Here is an 18,011-nt window from a genome sequence, read left to right as displayed (position 1 = left end):
CCAGCCCTGCCCTCTGGCACTGGGAAGCCATTGCCTGGGTCCTGGCCCTGAATCCCTTGTCCCCAGTCCCTCTGCAGCTCTCCTGGAGCCCCTTTAGGCCCTGCAAGGGGCTCGCAGCTCTCCCTGGAGCCTTCTCCTCTCCAGCTGAGCACCCCCAGCTCTCCCAGCCTGGCTCCAGAGGGGCTCCAGCCCTGGAGCAGCTCCGTGGCTTTAGGGATCTGCTGAAGCAACACCAAAAGGGGGTGTGAGAGCAGGGACAGATCTCAGTTAATCAATTATTTTATGTGAGTCCCTGGGATGAAAGGGCTCTCCAGCGATGTTCCACGGCAGGAGCCTCCCCATCCTGCTGTTCACACCACACCAACACTTCTCCCTCGGGATGACAACTGCAAAATCCCTGGCTGGGTTTTGGCTGTAGCCTCCTGCGGGAAGGGCAGAGCAAAGCACCACCTGCGTCTGCCTGGTGCAGGAACAGCCCCCCGGCCTGCAGGGCCGCCAAAGCGCCGCCCCCATGCTCACATTCAGCACTTGGAGTGATAAAGCATCTCCCAGACCCCGATCCAGCCTGCCAGGAATGGTTTCTTCCCCTTCACCCTCCAGCCCGTGGTTGCAGCACCAGGGTGGGGCTGCACAGCCTCGCGCATGGAATCCTCAGGGCTGGGATCTTCCTTGGGGTGGGATCCTCGGGGCTTGGGATCGCCCTTGGGGTGGGATCCTCGGGGTGGGATCCTTGGGGTGGGATCCTCGGGGGTCTCATTTTGCTGCTTTGGAGACTCCCTCCAGAGCCACGAAAGGCCCGAGCTCCTTCAGAGCATGGCAGAGACACCCTGGGATACCAACAAGGACTTCTCATGCCGCAGATTCCCTGTTTATTGGGATGCACGCACAGAGAACTGAGCAGGACCGGCTCTGCCCATCCCTGCCCATCCCTGCACCACCAAAAACTTCAGGCAGGCACAGAACCAGAGCCCTTAAAGCCAGAAAATTCCTCTGGGACCACCAACCCCCAGCAAGGAGACCCAGGCTCACACTTCCCCCACGGATGCAGCTCCCAGCACGGCCCCACGCACACAGAAACCCCTGGAAGGAGCCTGGGGGGGACAAAACTGCTCCCATCTGTGGCAGGACGTTCTGCAGAGCAGGGCTGGGCCCTGGCTGGATGCTGCCCCTCCCTCAGCACCCACAGCAGCTTTAGAAAGGGGAAGGTTTTACCTTCTTCGGCTTCCAGATCCACCAGTGAAGATACCAACACGCCCAGCTCCTGACATTTTTTGCTGTGGGCCTTTGACTTCATGTGTTTAGTCAGATTCCCTGAAAAGAAGCAGAAAATGTATTTTACTCAAATATGGCTCCTTTCCCCCCCTTTTTTTCCCTTTTTTTTTTCTTTTTTTGTTTTTTTTTTAGATTTTTTTTGTATTTTCTTCTTTTTTTCCTTTTTTTTCCCATTTTGCAAGCTCAGCAGTCACAAGCCAAAACTCTCTCTGAACCAGACTAAGGTCCCTGACTGTCCCCAAGCCCCTGCCCACTGCAAATACCCTGTGACACAAGGCCAGGTCCCCCCTTCTCTCCCTCTGCTGCTGCCCTGGGGTGCAGCAGGAGGTGCTGGGGGACCCTTCAGGTGTTCTGCAGCCTGCAAAAACTGCTGGGGCACAGTTTTGGGGCTGGGGGAAGAAAATGCCTGGGTTTTTTCAGCTGTGAGGGTGCAGCAAAGGAAAAATGGCAGGAAAGCGGGGATGGGAAACACATCCCAGCGTGGCATCACCTCCAACCTCATCCCAACACAGCCCTGCCTGCCTGGAGGTGAGGGGATCCTCAGCACCGCAGGGCAGAGCGGTTCCACCCTGGAAATGTTCCAAAAATGAGCGGATGTGGCACCTGGGGACACGGGGCAGGGAGGGAGTGGTTGGGCTGGAGGATCTTGGAGGGCTTTAACAGGTTTAATGGTTTTATCATTCCACGATGAAATGAGGGTTTGAGCTGCCAGCAAGAGGGAAAACCCCCCCACATTCCCGTTTTCCCCCACAAGGATGGCTCAGGTGTTCTGGAAATGTTGCAAAAACGAGTGGATGTGGCATTTGGGGACAGGGGGCAGGGGTGGCCTTGGCAGTGCTGGGGAGTGATTGGGCTGGAGGATCTTGGGGGGCTTTAACAGGTTTAATGGTTTTATCATTCCATGATGAAATGAGGGTTTGAGCTGCCAGCAAGAGGGAAAACCCCCCCACATTCCCGTTTTCCCCCACAAGGATGGCTCAGGTGCTCTGGAATGCACCAAAGGACCAGGCCAAAGCTCTCGGCTCCTTGAGCAGGAGGAGCCTTGGACACCCTCTGGAATTCAGGAATCTCTGGGAAGGCCAGCCCCTGTGGGGGAGGGAATGCCATGGGAGGTCACTGGGGGCTGCTCTGGGACAGGGAGGTGGGCTAACTCCTGGGCACCACAGAGCACCTCTCTAATTCGACCTCCCACACTACAGGCAGGTTAATTAGACACTAATTAACCCAACTTTTAGCCCAGGGAATGCTGAACAAAGGGGAGCGTTTGCTGGAGGGGGAGAAGCAGGCGGAGGGGGGAACAGACAGGAAATGAAGGGAGGAGAATTCAAGCAGAAATGTCCCATTTTCCCTTCCCTCTCTGACAGCTCTTCCTAAAATCCCAGACTGCGACTGGGATGGACCTTAAAGCCCATCCAGTCCCACGGGCTGCGACACCTTCCACTATTCCAAGTTGTTCCAAGCCTCATCCAGCCTGGCCCTGGACGCTTCCAGGGATTTATGGGCTGAGGGGATGATGAGAAGAAACCTGGGCCCTGCTGAAGGAATGTTTGAATTTCCCAGCGCTGGCTGAGCGTTGCCCGTTCCCTGCTGTGGCCTCAGCCTTGCTGCCACTGTCACCTGAGGGCACTGAGGGGAACCAGGCTTGGCTTTCTCACCAAACAATTAAAAAAAAAAAAAAAAAAAAGAGGAAAAAACTGAATTCTCCCACTTTATTACAACCTCCAGCTGAGGATGGAGGTCCTGCCCTCCAAAGTGCCCAGTCCCTGAGCTGGTGGGAGCACAGAGAGTCTCTCTGAGCCTCTCCTGCTGCTGCTCTGGATATTTGGGATAAAAAAGCCACTGTTTGCTGGAGCAGAGCATTACCCGTGGTGCCCTCACCTCTCAGAGAGTGCCACAACCACCCAGCTGCCACCTGGATTCCTCCTTAGCCCATGAATTATTGATTTCAGCCCATTTCATACAAAATGGAGCAGCTCCAGCAGGGAAGACCATGGGAGACAAAGGCTGACTCTATATCCCTCTGTAGCTGGCACCCAAGCTGGATGTGGATCCAGGGGATGTTTAATAATTTAAATGCAGCAAAACAGCTCCAAGTAAGAGAGATTTATTATTTTTAAGCCTCGTGTTTAATTCCCCTTAGCCCCATGGTCAGGACGCTCAGGTGTGAGGATGAGGCCGGCCTGGCTCAGCTCCCTGCTCCAAATCAGAGTCCTCTTTCTCCACCCCAAAACAGGAGTTTTGCTGTGGCCCCAAACCCACCCTGTGAGCCAGAAGTGTGTTCTCATGGCCACCTCTGCTCCCAGTGAATCACCATTGCCTGAAAATGAAAAAAAAAGCACCCGACCAGTCCAAACTGCGGCCTCATGGAGCTGGAATTTGGTTTTGGAAGTGAAAAGCAGCACAAACACAAACTGAGTCAGCGTGCTGAAATCCACCCTGTGCTGCCGCCCGCCCAGCAGGGCACCTCACAGCCCGGCTGGCAGAAATGCCCCATCCTCGCTCAGCCAGCACAGCAAAATCCCTGCCTGGAGTCACCCCAACGGCAACAAACACAAAACCAGCCCAGGGCAGTGCCTGTTGTGAGCAGGGGCTGATGTGGGGGTCCAGCTGAGCAGGAGGGGACATCCCCTGGAGCTCTGGTGTGGCCCCAGCCCCAAAAGCAGCCCAGAAATCCTCTGTGCCACAAGCACCGGGCTCTGGAAACACCAGGAGGCAACAGCAGGAACTCCTGAGGAGAGGGGGGCTGTTCGGTGCCGTGCTTGGGGACTCCTCACTGGCACTCCGAGGCCACTGTGGCCACCTCAGGTGTCCAAAGGTCCAGTGGCCCCTGTCCCTGTGGAGCTGCAGGACCTGGGCAGGGCTCCCAGAGCCCTCCCTGCACCTCAGCAGCCGCTGGGGTTGAGAAGCTGTGCCAGGAGCCACCAGTGTCAGCTCCTGTTCTCCTTTCTGTCCTAGTGTGTGGCTTCTGCCTTCCCTCCCTCCCCAGCCCAGGCACTGCCAGCCCCCAGCGCCAGCAAATTCACCCCAAACACCAAAGCACCAACTCATTCCAAGCTTTACTTTTCTTCCTCTTCAACTTCTTTTTCCTCTGCTCTGTCCCTTCCTTCATCCCCCCCAGGTAAAGCCAAGATCCTCCTGCAAAGCTCGGGGTGCAAATCCTGCACACACTCCCGGAGAAATCCCAACAGAACTGGGGTGCTGCATCCTTTCAGGGAAGGGAGACTCAGCAGGCCAGATCCTCATCTGCCCCCACTGCATCATTTGAAGGAAATGAAGAGCTGGATGCTGCTTCCCACCAGCTGAGAAGCTGAGTGATCATCCTGGGAGCAATCTGGAGGACAAGGATATTTGTCTTATCAGGGCTCTTCCTCCAGTCTGTGGTTTTTTTCGACCCCTTAATTAATGCTGGCAGGATGAAAGCTGCTCGAGTCCTTCGGCAGATTTCCAGTAAAATTGGCACCACTCTGCCTAAGTGAAAGCCGGACCTGGATCCTACAAGGGAAGGCTCACAGCTACTTGTTGCCTCGCAGAGTTCTGGCTCCCGAGTTAAAAAAAGGCCAAAAAAAAGAAAAAAAGTAAGAAAACCACACAGCACTGCTTCCTTGGAAACCATGGAAAAAACATCTCCGAGGGAGCAAGAGAGACCAGCAGGGAGGCTGGGTTTAAATAGCAGAGGAATTGCACTGAACCCTGAGCAGGTGAGTGCTCCTCTCTGGGGATTGTTTACCAAAACCCTCCCAGATTTGAAATAAACTGGCTCTATTTAAAAAAACCTCAGGAATTCTTGGGAGCTGTGAGCCCCCAGGAGGAGCAGAGGCTCCCATTACGCCTGCCCAGAACTATGTGCTACAGCTGCTTGAGCTCTGCCGATGCTGTGAGGTCTTACTGGGGACTTAGAGCAGCTTAAATGCCTGTGTTGTTTGGAGAAAGCCGAGCCTCGAGCCTTCCAAAAGCACCTAAAGCAGCTTAATGGGGGATAGAAGTGATTTCCCAGCTAAATTTCATGAGGGAAATGAATTTTTTTTTTTGGAAGAGCCGTTATCATCCTCGCAAGGTGACGGAGTTAGAGCAGAGCGCAGGGAGCCGAAGCGTTGAGACTCCTGTCAAAGCGATCCTGTCTGTGCTGGGGGTGCACCGTCCTTTCTGTTTCTGCCCTTTAACCTGATCAATTCAGCAACAGCCAAAAAATAAACTCAAAAAAACCGTGAAATGACCGAGTGCAGGAGCTCAGCGTGGAGGCAGCACCGGGACACAAACGGTCGCAGCTTCCCAGGATTAGCAATTGTCACGTCCCTCTTTGAAAATCATTCACCAGGAGAGCAGCAGCTTCTCTGGAAGGAGGAGAATCCCACAGAGCCGGGCGGGGAGAGCTGGGGGTGCTCAGCTGGAGAGGAGAAGGCTCCAGGGAGAGCTGCGAGCCCCTTGCAGGGCCTAAAGGGGCTCCAGGAGAGCTGCAGAGGGACTGGGGACAAGGGATTCAGGGCCAGGACCCAGGCAATGGCTTCCCAGTGCCAGAGGGCAGGGCTGGATGGGATCTTGGGCAGGAATTGTTCCCTGGCAGGGTGGGCGGGGGCTGGCATGGAATTGCCAGAGCAGCTGGGGCTGCCCCTGGATCCCTGGCAGTGCCCAAGGCCAGGCTGGACATTGGGGCTGGAGCAGCCTGGGACAGAGGGAGGTGTCCCTGTCCATGGCACTGGGTGACTTTTAGGGTCCCTCCCACCCCAAACCGTTCCAGGTTTCTGTGATTTGCTGGGAGATGCACTCACACACGGAGAACCAGCCATAAATGATACTCTGTGTCCCAGATAAATCCTTGAAACAGGTTTTACTTGGGATTTAAATACTTCACAGGCCTTGATTTAGGTCTTGGTGGGGAGATAACGTCCCCAGGTGAGACTTTAGGAGGAGGAAAGCTTTAATTTACAGAACTCATTGGGCAAAGGAGTTCAATTTTTTAAAAAATCAATTCTTATATTTTATCCTTATTGACACAGATATTAAAGGAGTGAATTTGCACATCCTGCCTGTGTCCACACAGGCTATAAAAGATCAGCCACCTCCTGGATCAGGCCTATCCCTCGCACCAGCTAAAGGCTGATTTTCCAGAAAGTTGCCCTGGATTTGCAGCTTTCCCAATCCTAACCCTGAGCAGATTTCCCATGGAGACTGAGACTTCAATGGCTGCACTGGCTAAAGCACACATCCCTGAGTATTTCACTGCAAGTCACCAGTCCTTTGCTTCCAGCCCTGATTCCTGGATTTTTTTCCCTTTCCCTGGAGAGTTCCAGAGCCCTTTTTCTCCGTGTTTCATCTCCTGGCTGGACCACTGGGACATTTTCTGCTCCTGGCCACACACCCCACAGGATGTCCAGGCAGCAAATCCCTGAGGACAACTCTGTCCCCATCCCTTGGGACATTTGTGACATCCCCAGGAGCACAGGGACCACACCCAGCAGCTCCCCAGGGATGCTCAGCCCCTTCCCCTCCTCCAGGCCGCTGAGGAAGGGCCGCAGCCCTCCGGATATTTTGGGAATGTGTCCATCCCTGTGCCCTGCAGGGAATTCTGCCGGGGTTTTCCACCAGCTGGACCCACTCTGCGCCTTCCAGGGGAGGCTGAGGCTGCTGGAGCTGCAATAGCAACAAACTGTGCAGCCCTTTAAGGGCTGGGGGGGGACACATTTAATATATTTAATTTATTATATTGAATATATTCGCATGTGCAGTAACCTCGGTGCTGTCAGGGCTGATTTAAGGAACTGAAAATGAATTTATTAAAGACCCTGGCTGAGGCCATGGAGCAGTCTGGTGTCTGGGAAGTGTGAGTGGCCCAGACTGCGAAATGGGTGTCTCCAGCCAGCAGCACCGGTGTCCTTCACACAGCTCCCTTTAAATTCAAATGAAGCTCCTCGTCCCTTCTGACCTCCAGGCAGAGGCAGCAGCAGCCACCCAGAGCTGTTCCACACATTTTGTCCAGAAATTCTGAGGAATTCTGAAAGCAACCAGGATGGGAGAGGGTGACGTGAGTCTGAAGGAGGGCAGAAAATGACTGGAAAAGGGGAATGTCTGCACAGGGGGCATTAATGTGCCAGCACTGCCCCTCGTCCCAGCTCACCCCGAGCAGCAGCGAGAGAGGGGAAGGGAAAAGCTCTCCCCGACCTTCCTGAAAGGGAAAACAGCTTTTCCTTCCTTTCCTTCCTGCCCAGAAAACAATGCAGGAGCTGCTGAGCCTCCTCTAGAGACCCTCTTGGAGGCCATGGTCACAGAGCCCCACCTCAGCGGAGGGGAAGAGACACCTCATTAAAGAAGCACCTTTAGATCTGCTCCAGAAACACCAAATCAGATAAATCTCTACAAACCAGATTTCCAAGGCTGTTGTTCCCATCAGCTAAGCGAGCACACACACAAAAAACCCCCCAAAAAACCCAAAGAACCTCCCAAAAACCCCCCAAACAAACAAAAAACAAACAAACAAACAAAACCCCCAAACCAAACTCATGGATTTGCTTTAAAATAATAATAATAATAAAAAAATTTCCCTGCAGCTCTGTAACCCAAAGGAACAGCTTTGCTTCCAGTGACAGAAAGGCACAAAAAAGCAGACAATTAGTGAATAAGGGGAAATATTTAAAGCATTTTCTGTTGCAAAAGTTTTCCCAGTTCTTGGAACACGGAGATGGATTTTGTGGAGTGGGAGGGGTGGGTGGTGAGGTACATTTTAACCAGATAAAGATCCTCATTAAAAACAATAATAATAAATAATAATAATAAAGACCCATTTAACTGCTTCCAGGCTGCTTGAGAGTTTAGAGCATTAGATCATGCTGGAGAGATCTCCCCCCGCCAAAACGAAGCCAGCTCCACAGACCTCCCCCTGGAGCTGATGCCGAAGGCTAAAATTAACTCTGCAAAGCTGATTTCTAAAAAAGCTCTGTGTTTGTGCAAGTGCAGCCTGGCAGGAGGGAGAGAGCTGCAGCTTCTGCATTCTGCAATTCCCGGGGCTGCCAAAGCCACCCAGGAGCCGGGGCCCGGACCAGCCCCTCCGGAGTGGCTCCAGAATGAGCTGGGAAACACCAGTTCTGCAAAGCCCCAGCTCCTCCAGGTCACTCTTGCTAAGAACCAGAGTTTGAGATGGCTTAAAAAAATCGCTGGTGAGGGCGTGAGCAAAAATCCAGATTTTCCTCCTACCCCTGGCGGGGATTTTTTAAGCAAACTCAAACTCTCGTTTGCAATAACTCCCCATCACCAGCTGATGCTTTTATCAACACACTCAGGGCTTTTCCCCCCACTCTTCCCGAGGTCCTTGTGCCCCCAAAGAGCTTTTCTCCCATTTCTGGGCAGTCTGAGCACGTCCCAGGGCTCTGCCCGTCACGCCCTCCCAGCAAAGAGCCGTTCTCATGCAATTCCAAGTCACCATCATGCAACTATTTATCCATAAACCCCGATCCGGGGAAGTGCTGCCCATTCCATGCATCCATAGGCAAATGGATACTTTGCCATTCAAATCCCAACAGACTGTTGATGATTTTTTTGGTTTTTGTGGAAGGAAGCATTTCCATGCTCCCTTGCCCATGCCAAGCGGAAGAAGGGAAGTGTCCATGGGCAATGTGCAGTCAGAGCTGACAGATCGTGGCCTTCAAGGGAGCAGAGATGAAGAGCAGAGCAGCCAGAGAGGTGGTGGAGAGGATGGTTTGGGCCCAGCACCCTGGACAAAAGCCCTACAGAAGCATGGTGGGGAGTGAGGTGAAGTGACGGGAGAGGCTGAGCAGGTTCAGCTCTCCAAGGGAAACCTCGGAACGAAGTCAAAGCAAGAGGGGAAGAGAAAGGAAATGAATCAGAAACAGCTCCAGGATGGGAGGGAGAGGAAGAACCGTCGCTGGGATGTGCAGCATGAAAGCCTGGCCTCAAACCCGGTATCACTTCCCGTTCTCCCCCAGTGATCACCAGCACGTTGTCACCCAGAAATCCCCCGCCAGCCTTCCCAGCAAAGCCACCGGCTCCAGGCACTGCCCACCCCGAGTCACCCGCTCCGGCCACTTCCCTTGCCCTCCTCTGTCACCTCTGGGCCAGCACCCGTGCCACAGAGCACGCAGCACCCAGTGCCGCTCCCCACACCCACAGCGTGCCCCTGCCTGGGTGACACCGGGTCCTTCCTGCCTACTGAGCCCTCCCAGCTGTGCCACCTTCTGGTGACAGACAACGGGCATTTTAGAGCATCCTGAGCTGGAAGGGACCCACAAGGATCACCCAGGCTAGCTCCTGCATGGGACAACCCCCAAAATCCCCCCACGTGGCCAAGGGCGTTGTCCAAAGGCTCCCTGAACTCACAGATCTCTGTCAAGCTGTAACTGAGAAACTGAGCCCCACACCTTTACCCCAACACTTGCTGCCACCAGAGATTTGTCCAACCCACGGTGCCAGACCCTACAGGAAGTTAAAGGCACCTCTGGCACATTTGGGAAGTCCCAATCCCCATTTCTCTTGGAATAGACTTTTTTTTTTGGTCTGTGGTTTGCAGGCTCCTCCTGGGCTCACTCACACCCTCCCTGAGGCCATGGCAGAGAAGACCTGGTGGCATTGATGGCTCGATGTCCTGGGATGGAGGCCTTTAGGGAAAAGGTCCCTTGATGTGACACAGAGAATGTGGAAGCCACATGCAACTGCAGAGGATGAGAATGGGCAGATCTGGAGAGCACCAGCAGGAAAAGCCACCCAGAGCCTGGATCCAGGGGCTCGGCCAGGAGCCTGGAGCTCTTGCTCGCGTTCTGGGGTGGCTTTGTTAGGAAAGCCCTTCCAGGGAAGCTGCATTTCAGGATTTTTCCCTTGGAGAGAAGCACAAGGAGGACGGCAGCGAAGTTCTGCTGCAGCGGAGCTGCTCCTCTTCCGGAAACACCAACCAATTTCCAACTCCCTCATCCCCCTCCCTCCAACTCCTGGGCTCTTGCAGCCCCTGGGAAGGCCTTCCCTTGCCCTTTGCCAGTGCCCCCCAGCAGGCTGGCAGAGCCACCGCACTGCGCAGAGGAGCTGGGAGCTGGCTGTGGCTTACCTTTGGTTTTAAAAGCAAAGTTACAGTACTTGCAGACGTACGGCCTGACGTCTGTGTGCGTGCGAATGTGTTTCTTCAGCATGCTGGGTTTCTTGCAGCGAATTCCACACTCCTCACAAACATACTTCCCTCTTCCACGGCCTCGCACATACACATACTCTTCGTTTGATTTGTACCTATGAGCAACAGGTGGCGTGATAAAGGGGAAAAATAAAAAAGAAAAATAGAAAAAAAAAAGGAAAAAAAAAAAAAAAAAGAAGATTCCCACCTCAACAGAAGAAGTCACAACTTTGCTGGGTTAGTTCAGCGCGTTATTGACACCACAGGTCTTGGTTGCTGTTTGGTAGCTCTGGGTAATTAGGATAAATGCAAATTATCATCCAAAGCTTGTTCCCAGATGCCTCCAGACACCTGATTCCTCTGCTGGAACATGTCCTCATGTCCTGCATGTGCTGCTCTGTGCACACCAAGAGGCTGAGCTAAGTCACAGGGGCACCTCACTGTCCTGATGTCCCCATCCTCAAACACACACTGAGGCACTCAGGCCAGTCTGGACAGAGTTCATCCCAGTCCAGCCCAGCTGCCTCTCTCTCCCTGCCTTTTAAAACATGCCCAGCACCGTGCAGGGTGCTGGGCAAACACATCCCAGCCAAACCTCCTGAGACACCACCTCCCACCCACTGGGGCTGCAGCAAGAGCCAGCTGAGAAGTCACTGATGCCACGTCTCCCTCTGTGACCCCCGCACAGCCTGAATGACACACCCAGAATGGACACAAAGAGAAGAAAACACCCTTTTTTAAAACAAATAAATCATACTACCACTAAATGTAAACACCGCAGAGTCCAGGCTGTTTTATCCTTGGCACAGGATCACGATTTAGTTCTACCCAAGAGAATGAGGTTGGTCATCCTTCCTTCCCATTATATATTTGATTTTCTGTCCAGGCATTAGCGCACGGGGAAGGCTGCAGGATGGGGGGTTGAAAAACCCTTGTAAGACTGAGACAAATCTCCCGGCCTCCTGCTGCTCAGCAAATGAAGTCTGCAATTTCCTGTGCTCACAGCACAAGAGGAATAAGGTAACACGAAATTGCTCCCCTCAGATCTTAAAGAGGCCAAATTTTTGAAGCATGGCATTTCTTGCAAGTCATTTTTCTACCCAGGAGGAATTAAGTCTGGTCTTCAGAAATCTCCAAACATCCACCCTGGAAAAATCAGGCTGTCTAAAGGCTCTTAATAGGGGATCCAAAGGCATCCAACACCATCCGTCAGGTTTTAGTATCTTCCCAACGAAGCCCATTCCAAACCAGAAGGGTGAGAAAACAGCAGCCAGACTGAGGAGAAGCTCGAACAGAAACAGCTGCACTGGAATAGGTTGAGCACTCCAGCAAGTGAATATACAATAAATGCTAAACTCTGTGTATTTATAGCGAAGAAAAACCATTTAAAGTCATTTAAAACTGAGTTAAAAAAATACACAAAGATCCCTGATCCAGCCCAGAATGGATAGGATGGGAATGGCATGGCCTGCACAGGGTGCAGCCGTGGAAACTCATCCCAGCCACCTGTGAGGGTGCAGTTAGAAGTGGGAGAGTCCCACCGCGGGCACCCCTGGGTCTCCCACACACTTTGCTCCATTCCCTCAGGAGGAGTCCGGGCAATTCCAGCTCCAGGGGGGTGTCTGGGGGAGCTGCAGCTGAAATTCAGGATGATCCTCCTGGGTGCAGGAGGTGAGCTGGGACTAAACCCTTCTGTGCTGCCAGTCCTGGCTGAGCCCCACAGAGACGTGGGAGAGGCTCAGAGGGGGATGAGCTGCTCGCGAGTTCAGGGCATGAGCTCACGGATTCAGGCTTGGACACGGATTAGAGAAGAGAGAGGAAATCTGGGTGTTTAGACGGCCCCAGTCTGCAGCAGGAGCACAAACCAGACTAAACCAGATCTTGGTGCCCAACGTGCGGAGGAACAGTTTGTGTTTCTGTCCTTGGGTGCCATCAGGAGTTCTCTAGATCCTCGCCAGGCTCACCTGGCGGCCCAAGTACTTTATTTTATCTGCTGTGACTGAAGTGGCAGCAACGCCACCCCCTTGTGGCCATTCCCAACCACCAAAAAAACCCCCAAAACCCCTAAAAAAGCCAACATCAAAACCCATCGTCACAAGGTTCTCATTATCTGGGCAGAGGGGGCTGAGCTGGTGTCTGAAGAGCTCACAGTGTGCCCCAGTGTCCATCCCAGTACGCCCAGTTACCTCCATTTAACCACACAGATCCCACGTAACTAATTCTTAGGGATGGCATTCAGCCAGGGACTTAAAGCATCAGAAGGAGCAAAAGGAATCGGGAATCCTGATTTTTTTTCTGTTCAGATTTGTACTGGAGGCTTCCCTCTCTGCCTCCTCCCTGCCTGTCCCTGTGCTGGGAATGACCTGGCCATTTAAAACCTGGAATTGCTCCTTTATCAGCCTTGTACTTGCACTGCCCCTGATGACACCCTCCCGTGGAAATGTCTTTGTGTCCCTCCCTCCCTCGGCCTCATTAAAGCCATCGGGGCTGCGTTACAAGGGACAAGTGATTTAATCTGGAATCAGGCACTGCACTTCATCTGACACTCTGGGAGGCTCCAGCACAGATATTCCCCCACAGCTCCCCGAGACCACGTGGAAAACAGGCAGGGAGAAGGGAGAAAGGTGAAAAGCAAGTTAATCTTAAGGAATCCCAAACCAAAGAGGAAGAAAGCAGGAGGTGACAGTGCCAGAACCCAGAGAACGCTGCTGCCTATGCCATCTGCCTGCTCCGAGGGCTGCGATAGATTTATGGACATAATTCCTTCAATGTGATCCCGGTTTCCCTGCTCCTGTGCCCATCTGATTTGCATCAGAGAGACAAATCAGCCACAGCTCGCTCTGTGTGAAGCTTCACCCCGGGCAAAGGATCTTCCCTGCTCCGCAGGGTTTGCTGCTGGCACATCCCGTGGACAGCCACAGCTGGGGTTTGTGTCAGCACATCTGGGCTTCTCTTCCCGAGCACTGTGGAATTCACAATCCCAGCATTAGCAGCTCCCCTTGCTCCCCTCCAAAGCGGGCATGGCTGGGAACACGGGAGGTTAATGGTCACTACGAGCCCAAAAACTGATTTGGATATTGTCCTTTCAAACAGACACACACACAGAGAAAAACTCAGCTATTTGATGCATTTTTGAAAGGTTCTTTTGTGTGTCCTGCTGGCAAATTTTGGGCCACCACCACAAAGCCTTCTTGGAGCTGGAGGAATGGGCACAGCCTCTGCAGTGCTGGTGTCACCCTTGGCAGTACCAGAGACCCAACAGCCCCAGAATGGGCCGTGGCTGTCAGGAGGCACAGGAAACCCAACAATGGGAAAACACAAGCCTGGCAAAAGCTTTGTCTCAGCTCCTTCCCTTCAGCCGAAACCCAAACCCACGAAGCATTTATTCCTTCGCAGCCTTCAGGAGCTTTAGTTCTCAGTATCGGCTATTACAAATTCCTGACCAGCCTTTTTAGCCACAAACACTTCTTTTTTTCCCCTCAGTACTGTGAGCCACATCCAAAATCTCCATGTGGCTGGAAACCACAGGATAAAACCCTGGACAGCCAGGGGGGAAGGAAGTTTGGTGGTTGGCAGGCGGCGAGGCAGAGCAGGTTTCCGGGGGACTCATTGCTCACGGCTGGGCTGAATCACCCCTTCCCTCCTGCTTCCTTCTCAAATCTTTTTTTAAATTCCACCAGGATTTTACCTCGCCTTGCAAAGGCTTTGCTGATGTGGCCTTGCTGGTCACAGCCTGGGCACAGTGGTTACATTTTTAAAATTGAGGTGAGCAGCCTTAATTCTGTGAATTCCCACAGTTTGAAGCTGGCTGCTGTCTCAAAGAACACCCCTGGAGGCTCTCACAGCAACTGAAGAAGTATTTCCTCGACTGGTTTTGACATTTGATGAAGTCCCTTGTTTGTTTTTTGGGTTTTGGGTGCACAGGAACGGGAACGGGATATCTGATCCCTGTCCTGAGCTGCTGGGTTTGGTTCCCTGTCAAGTGAACCGAGTCAAGCTCTGCAGTTGTGGCCTTTGGTGTCAGGTTTTGGGTTTGTTGATGGCCCATTTCATCTGTCACCAGGCTGCCCACTCATCTGGCTTGGCTAAGTCCTCGGGAAGTTCCTGACAGGCTGCTCTGGGATTAACTGATCTCATTTATGCTTTGTGTCTGCTGCAAAATCTGCCAGGTCACGGATAAATGTGTAACCACCACAGTGCCGCTAATTACCGACCATTAATTGCCTTCCTCACAGCTCCCTACACAATGATCACTCTGAACCCGAGCGTGCAGCAGAATTGCTCAGCCTTTCCCATGGAATCCCTGGGGAAACACCAGCTGGGATGACCACACACAGGTGTGTCCTCAGGGCCATACAGTCACCGTGAGATGTCCCCTCGCTCGTGCCAAGCTCCAGCAGGGCAAACAGAGGGATTCCTTCACAAACCCCACACCAGACAATGTCATTTCCAGGTTCCTAAAAGCATCCCAAATCACTCCAGCATCCCAATTTCCCAGACAGAGATATTGCAGCGAGACAAACCAGGCGCTTCCAGAGAAGCACAACAAAGCTGGGTACGGATCCGGGAGGAGCTGGCACGGAAATCTCCTTTTTCCTGGCTGGAATAATGGATCCGTACAGACAGAACGCACCAGTCGCCAGGGAAACTGCACAGAGGGTGGGAGCTGGGTGAGGGACACGCTCACAGGGTGAGGGTGTGACTGTCACCATCAGGGGCACATTCAAGGTGTGAAGGTGTCACTGTCACCACCAGGGACACGCCCGCAGTGTGAGGGTGTCACTGTCACCATCAGGGGCACATCCACAGTGTGAGGGTGTCACTGTCACCATCAGGGACACACTCAAGGTATGAAGGTGTCACTGTCACCATCAGGGACATGCCCACGGTGTGAGGGTGTCGCTGTCACCATCAGGGACACATCCACAGTGTGAGGGTGTCACGGTCACCACCAAAGACACACCCACGGTGTGAGGGTGTCACTGTCACCATCAGGGACACATCCACAGTGTGAGGGTGTCACTGTCACCATCCCCGTGCCCCCAGTCAGGTGTCAGCAGCTCAGGTAGGGTGTGGCACTGGCAGGGTGGCACTGCCCCAGGTGACAAACCAGCCCCAGGGCAGGGCCCATCCCCTGCCCCAGGCACAGCGCAGAGCACCGGGGTGTGGCTTGCAGCGGGATTTCATTTAGATAACAGGTTAGGATCTATCCCGAGGTAAGGACGGGCTGGGGGAATCACAGAAAAGCTGAGGCATGAAATCTTCCCCTCATTGAACTCCAGCTTTTCCCCAGCAAAGAGAGCACCTGCCCAGGCCCTGAGTGGCCCCAAAATGCTTTGGGAAAGGGAGCCAGAGGCTCTCCCAAAGTCCAGACACACACCCACAACCTCTCCCTCACCCACCTGGCCTGGGAAGACCTTTCTCAGTCCATGTTTGGACCTGGCTGTCCCACACGTGCCGTGTGGTGGCACTGAGGATGATCTGTCCATGACCTACTCCAGCACCGAGGTGAGGCCTGGAGTCCCCTGGATCCTCCTCTGACCCTTCTTGTGGGTCACATTTGGGAACCTCCGGTCCACTGTGACCTCCCAGTGAGCCAGGATTGCTGGGAAATGGTGGGAACTGGCTCGGTGAACGTTTCTGCCAATTCCATCCAGCCCCAGAGCTCCGTGTGTGTCTGAGTGGGGTCACAGACACCATTTCCCTTTGGATTATGGGGCTTCCTTCTGCTCCCAGTTCTTCTCTTCCAGTTCGGGGGGCTGGGGACCCACAGAAAACTGATCTGACTGTTAAAGAGTGAGGCAAAGCAGCCCCTCAGGATTGCCCTCCTGGGTTGTCCAGCTTTCCTGGACTCCTGGGATTGCCCTCCTGAGGGATGTCCAGCCTTCCTGGACTCCTGGGATTTTCCCCTTGAAGGATGTCCAGCCTTCCTGGACTCCTGGGATTTCCCCCCTGAAGGATGTCCAGCCTTCCTGGACTCCTGGGATTTCCCCCTTGAAGGATGTCCAACCTTCCTGGACTCCTGGGATTTTCCCCTTGAAGGATGTCCAGCCTTCCTGGACTCCTGGGATTTCCTTCTTGGAGGATGTCCAGCCTTCCTGGACTCCTGGGATTGCTCTCCTGTGGGAAATCCAGCCTTCCTGGACTCCTGGGATTTCCCCCTTGAAGGACGTCCAGCCTTCCTGGACTCCTGTGCCTTTCAGGATGGCTTCCCAAGGGATTCTGACAACCTCAAATCTGCCCTCAGGGAGCCCAAGGTGGCAGCTCTGCCGTTCCCTCTCCATCTCACACAGCACAGAGCACCACAGAATGCACCTCAATCCAGCAAGAACCCCCAAAGGCACAAATAAATGGGATTAATGCATCCTGCTCACTTCTCTCTGCAGGAATTCAAGCACAGACAGGAGGAGGAGGAGGGATTTTATGGCACTGAAAAGAAAACCCCAGAAATGATCACCCAGGCCTGAGTGAACCTTTCTGCTTTTCATCTTGTCCCTGGTGGGTCCCCACAGCTCAGATCCTACCCAAGGCAATTTTTCACATTGCTCCGAGTGGGAAACAATGAAGTGGGATGTCCCCACAGTGCCCTCCTGGTGACCACAGCTCTGCCAGCCCGGCCTCGGTGCCACTGGGGCTGAGTGGGACACGCCAGCCCCTCAGAACCACGGCCAGGGCACTGCCCAGCAGCAGATCAGTGATGGTCCAGCTTCCCTACAAAACATGGACACTGACAGAGTCCACATTTCGCTGGAAAACCCCACAGGAATTGCTGCCTGTAGCAGTGTCCCGGGAGCAGCCAGGCCACCGGGACAGGGGCAGGTCAGTGCCACCAAATCCAAGGAAATCTCTCCTGATGTGACCCCATGACTGCATCCAGGGTCGGTTTGGGGTCTTTTTTTTTGCACTTCAAAATCCAAATGGTGCCAGCAAACCAGAAAAACAGGGAGGGAAACGAGATCTGTGTGAGGGGGGTGGATGCAAAGGTGAATTTGGGAGGAACGAACATGAAAAGTGAATGGTTACACTGAAGGACAGCCAGGAAAAGGTCCGGGGACACGTGATTATCTGGAAAAACGCACGGGATGGTCAGGATGGAGGGACATTTTTATGGACAGTTATCCTGAGAGCGGCAGAGCGAAGGCAGGGAGTGGAAGATTTCAGCTAAACATGAACCAAAGATGGAAAATGTCTTCAAGGAGCACCAATGGAAGGATTTGATGCCCGTTCAGCCTTTAAAGCACCTGCTGGGCCTCTGCTCCCTGCTGTAAACCCACGGGAGGGGCTCACAAAGCTCTGACACCTCTGTCACACCCAGAGCTGCCTCCAGAGGCGGCGAAATCAGCGTGGAAAACATCCACCAACAACCCAAATCCACCCAAGGAGCTTTCACCGGGCTAAAAACACAAAAAGAGAACGACTTTTAATGGCATTTCTCCATCAGCAAAAGCAAATCGCTTTGCCATTTGGGTTTGGAGGAGCGCTGTGGGCTGCAGGGATGGGAGGAGCTGGGAGCGCAGGAGCTGCTCCAGGGCAGCTGTGCCTGATCCCTCATCCTGTGCCTGATCCCTCATCCTGTGCATGATTCCTCATCCTGTGCCTGATCCCTGCTCCTGTGCCTGATCCCTCATCCTGTGCA

General features: G+C 53.5%; 1 protein-coding gene across 2 annotated transcripts in view; it reads right to left on the bottom strand.

Annotated features, from left to right (window-relative positions):
* The window catches only part of HIVEP3 (HIVEP zinc finger 3), a 69,959-nt gene that overhangs the window by 8,710 nt on the left and 43,238 nt on the right, over positions 1-18,011 (bottom strand). For both annotated transcript variants that reach the window (XM_042022483.1, XM_042022484.1), the window contains exons 4-5: positions 10,316-10,491; positions 1,213-1,311 (exon numbers count right to left, since the gene is read on the bottom strand). In XM_042022483.1, the coding sequence (XP_041878417.1) occupies positions 1,213-1,311; positions 10,316-10,491 (275 nt within the window). The remainder of the gene's footprint in view (positions 1-1,212; positions 1,312-10,315; positions 10,492-18,011) is intronic.

The sequence above is a fragment of the Corvus kubaryi genome, unplaced genomic scaffold (assembly GCF_017639235.1).
Source record: "Corvus kubaryi isolate FWS band 111438036 unplaced genomic scaffold, C.kubaryi_AGA036_p1.0 37209, whole genome shotgun sequence".
In the NCBI taxonomy this organism is placed as follows: domain Eukaryota; kingdom Metazoa; phylum Chordata; class Aves; order Passeriformes; family Corvidae; genus Corvus; species Corvus kubaryi.
This window is presented reverse-complemented; position numbering and strand designations above follow the sequence as displayed.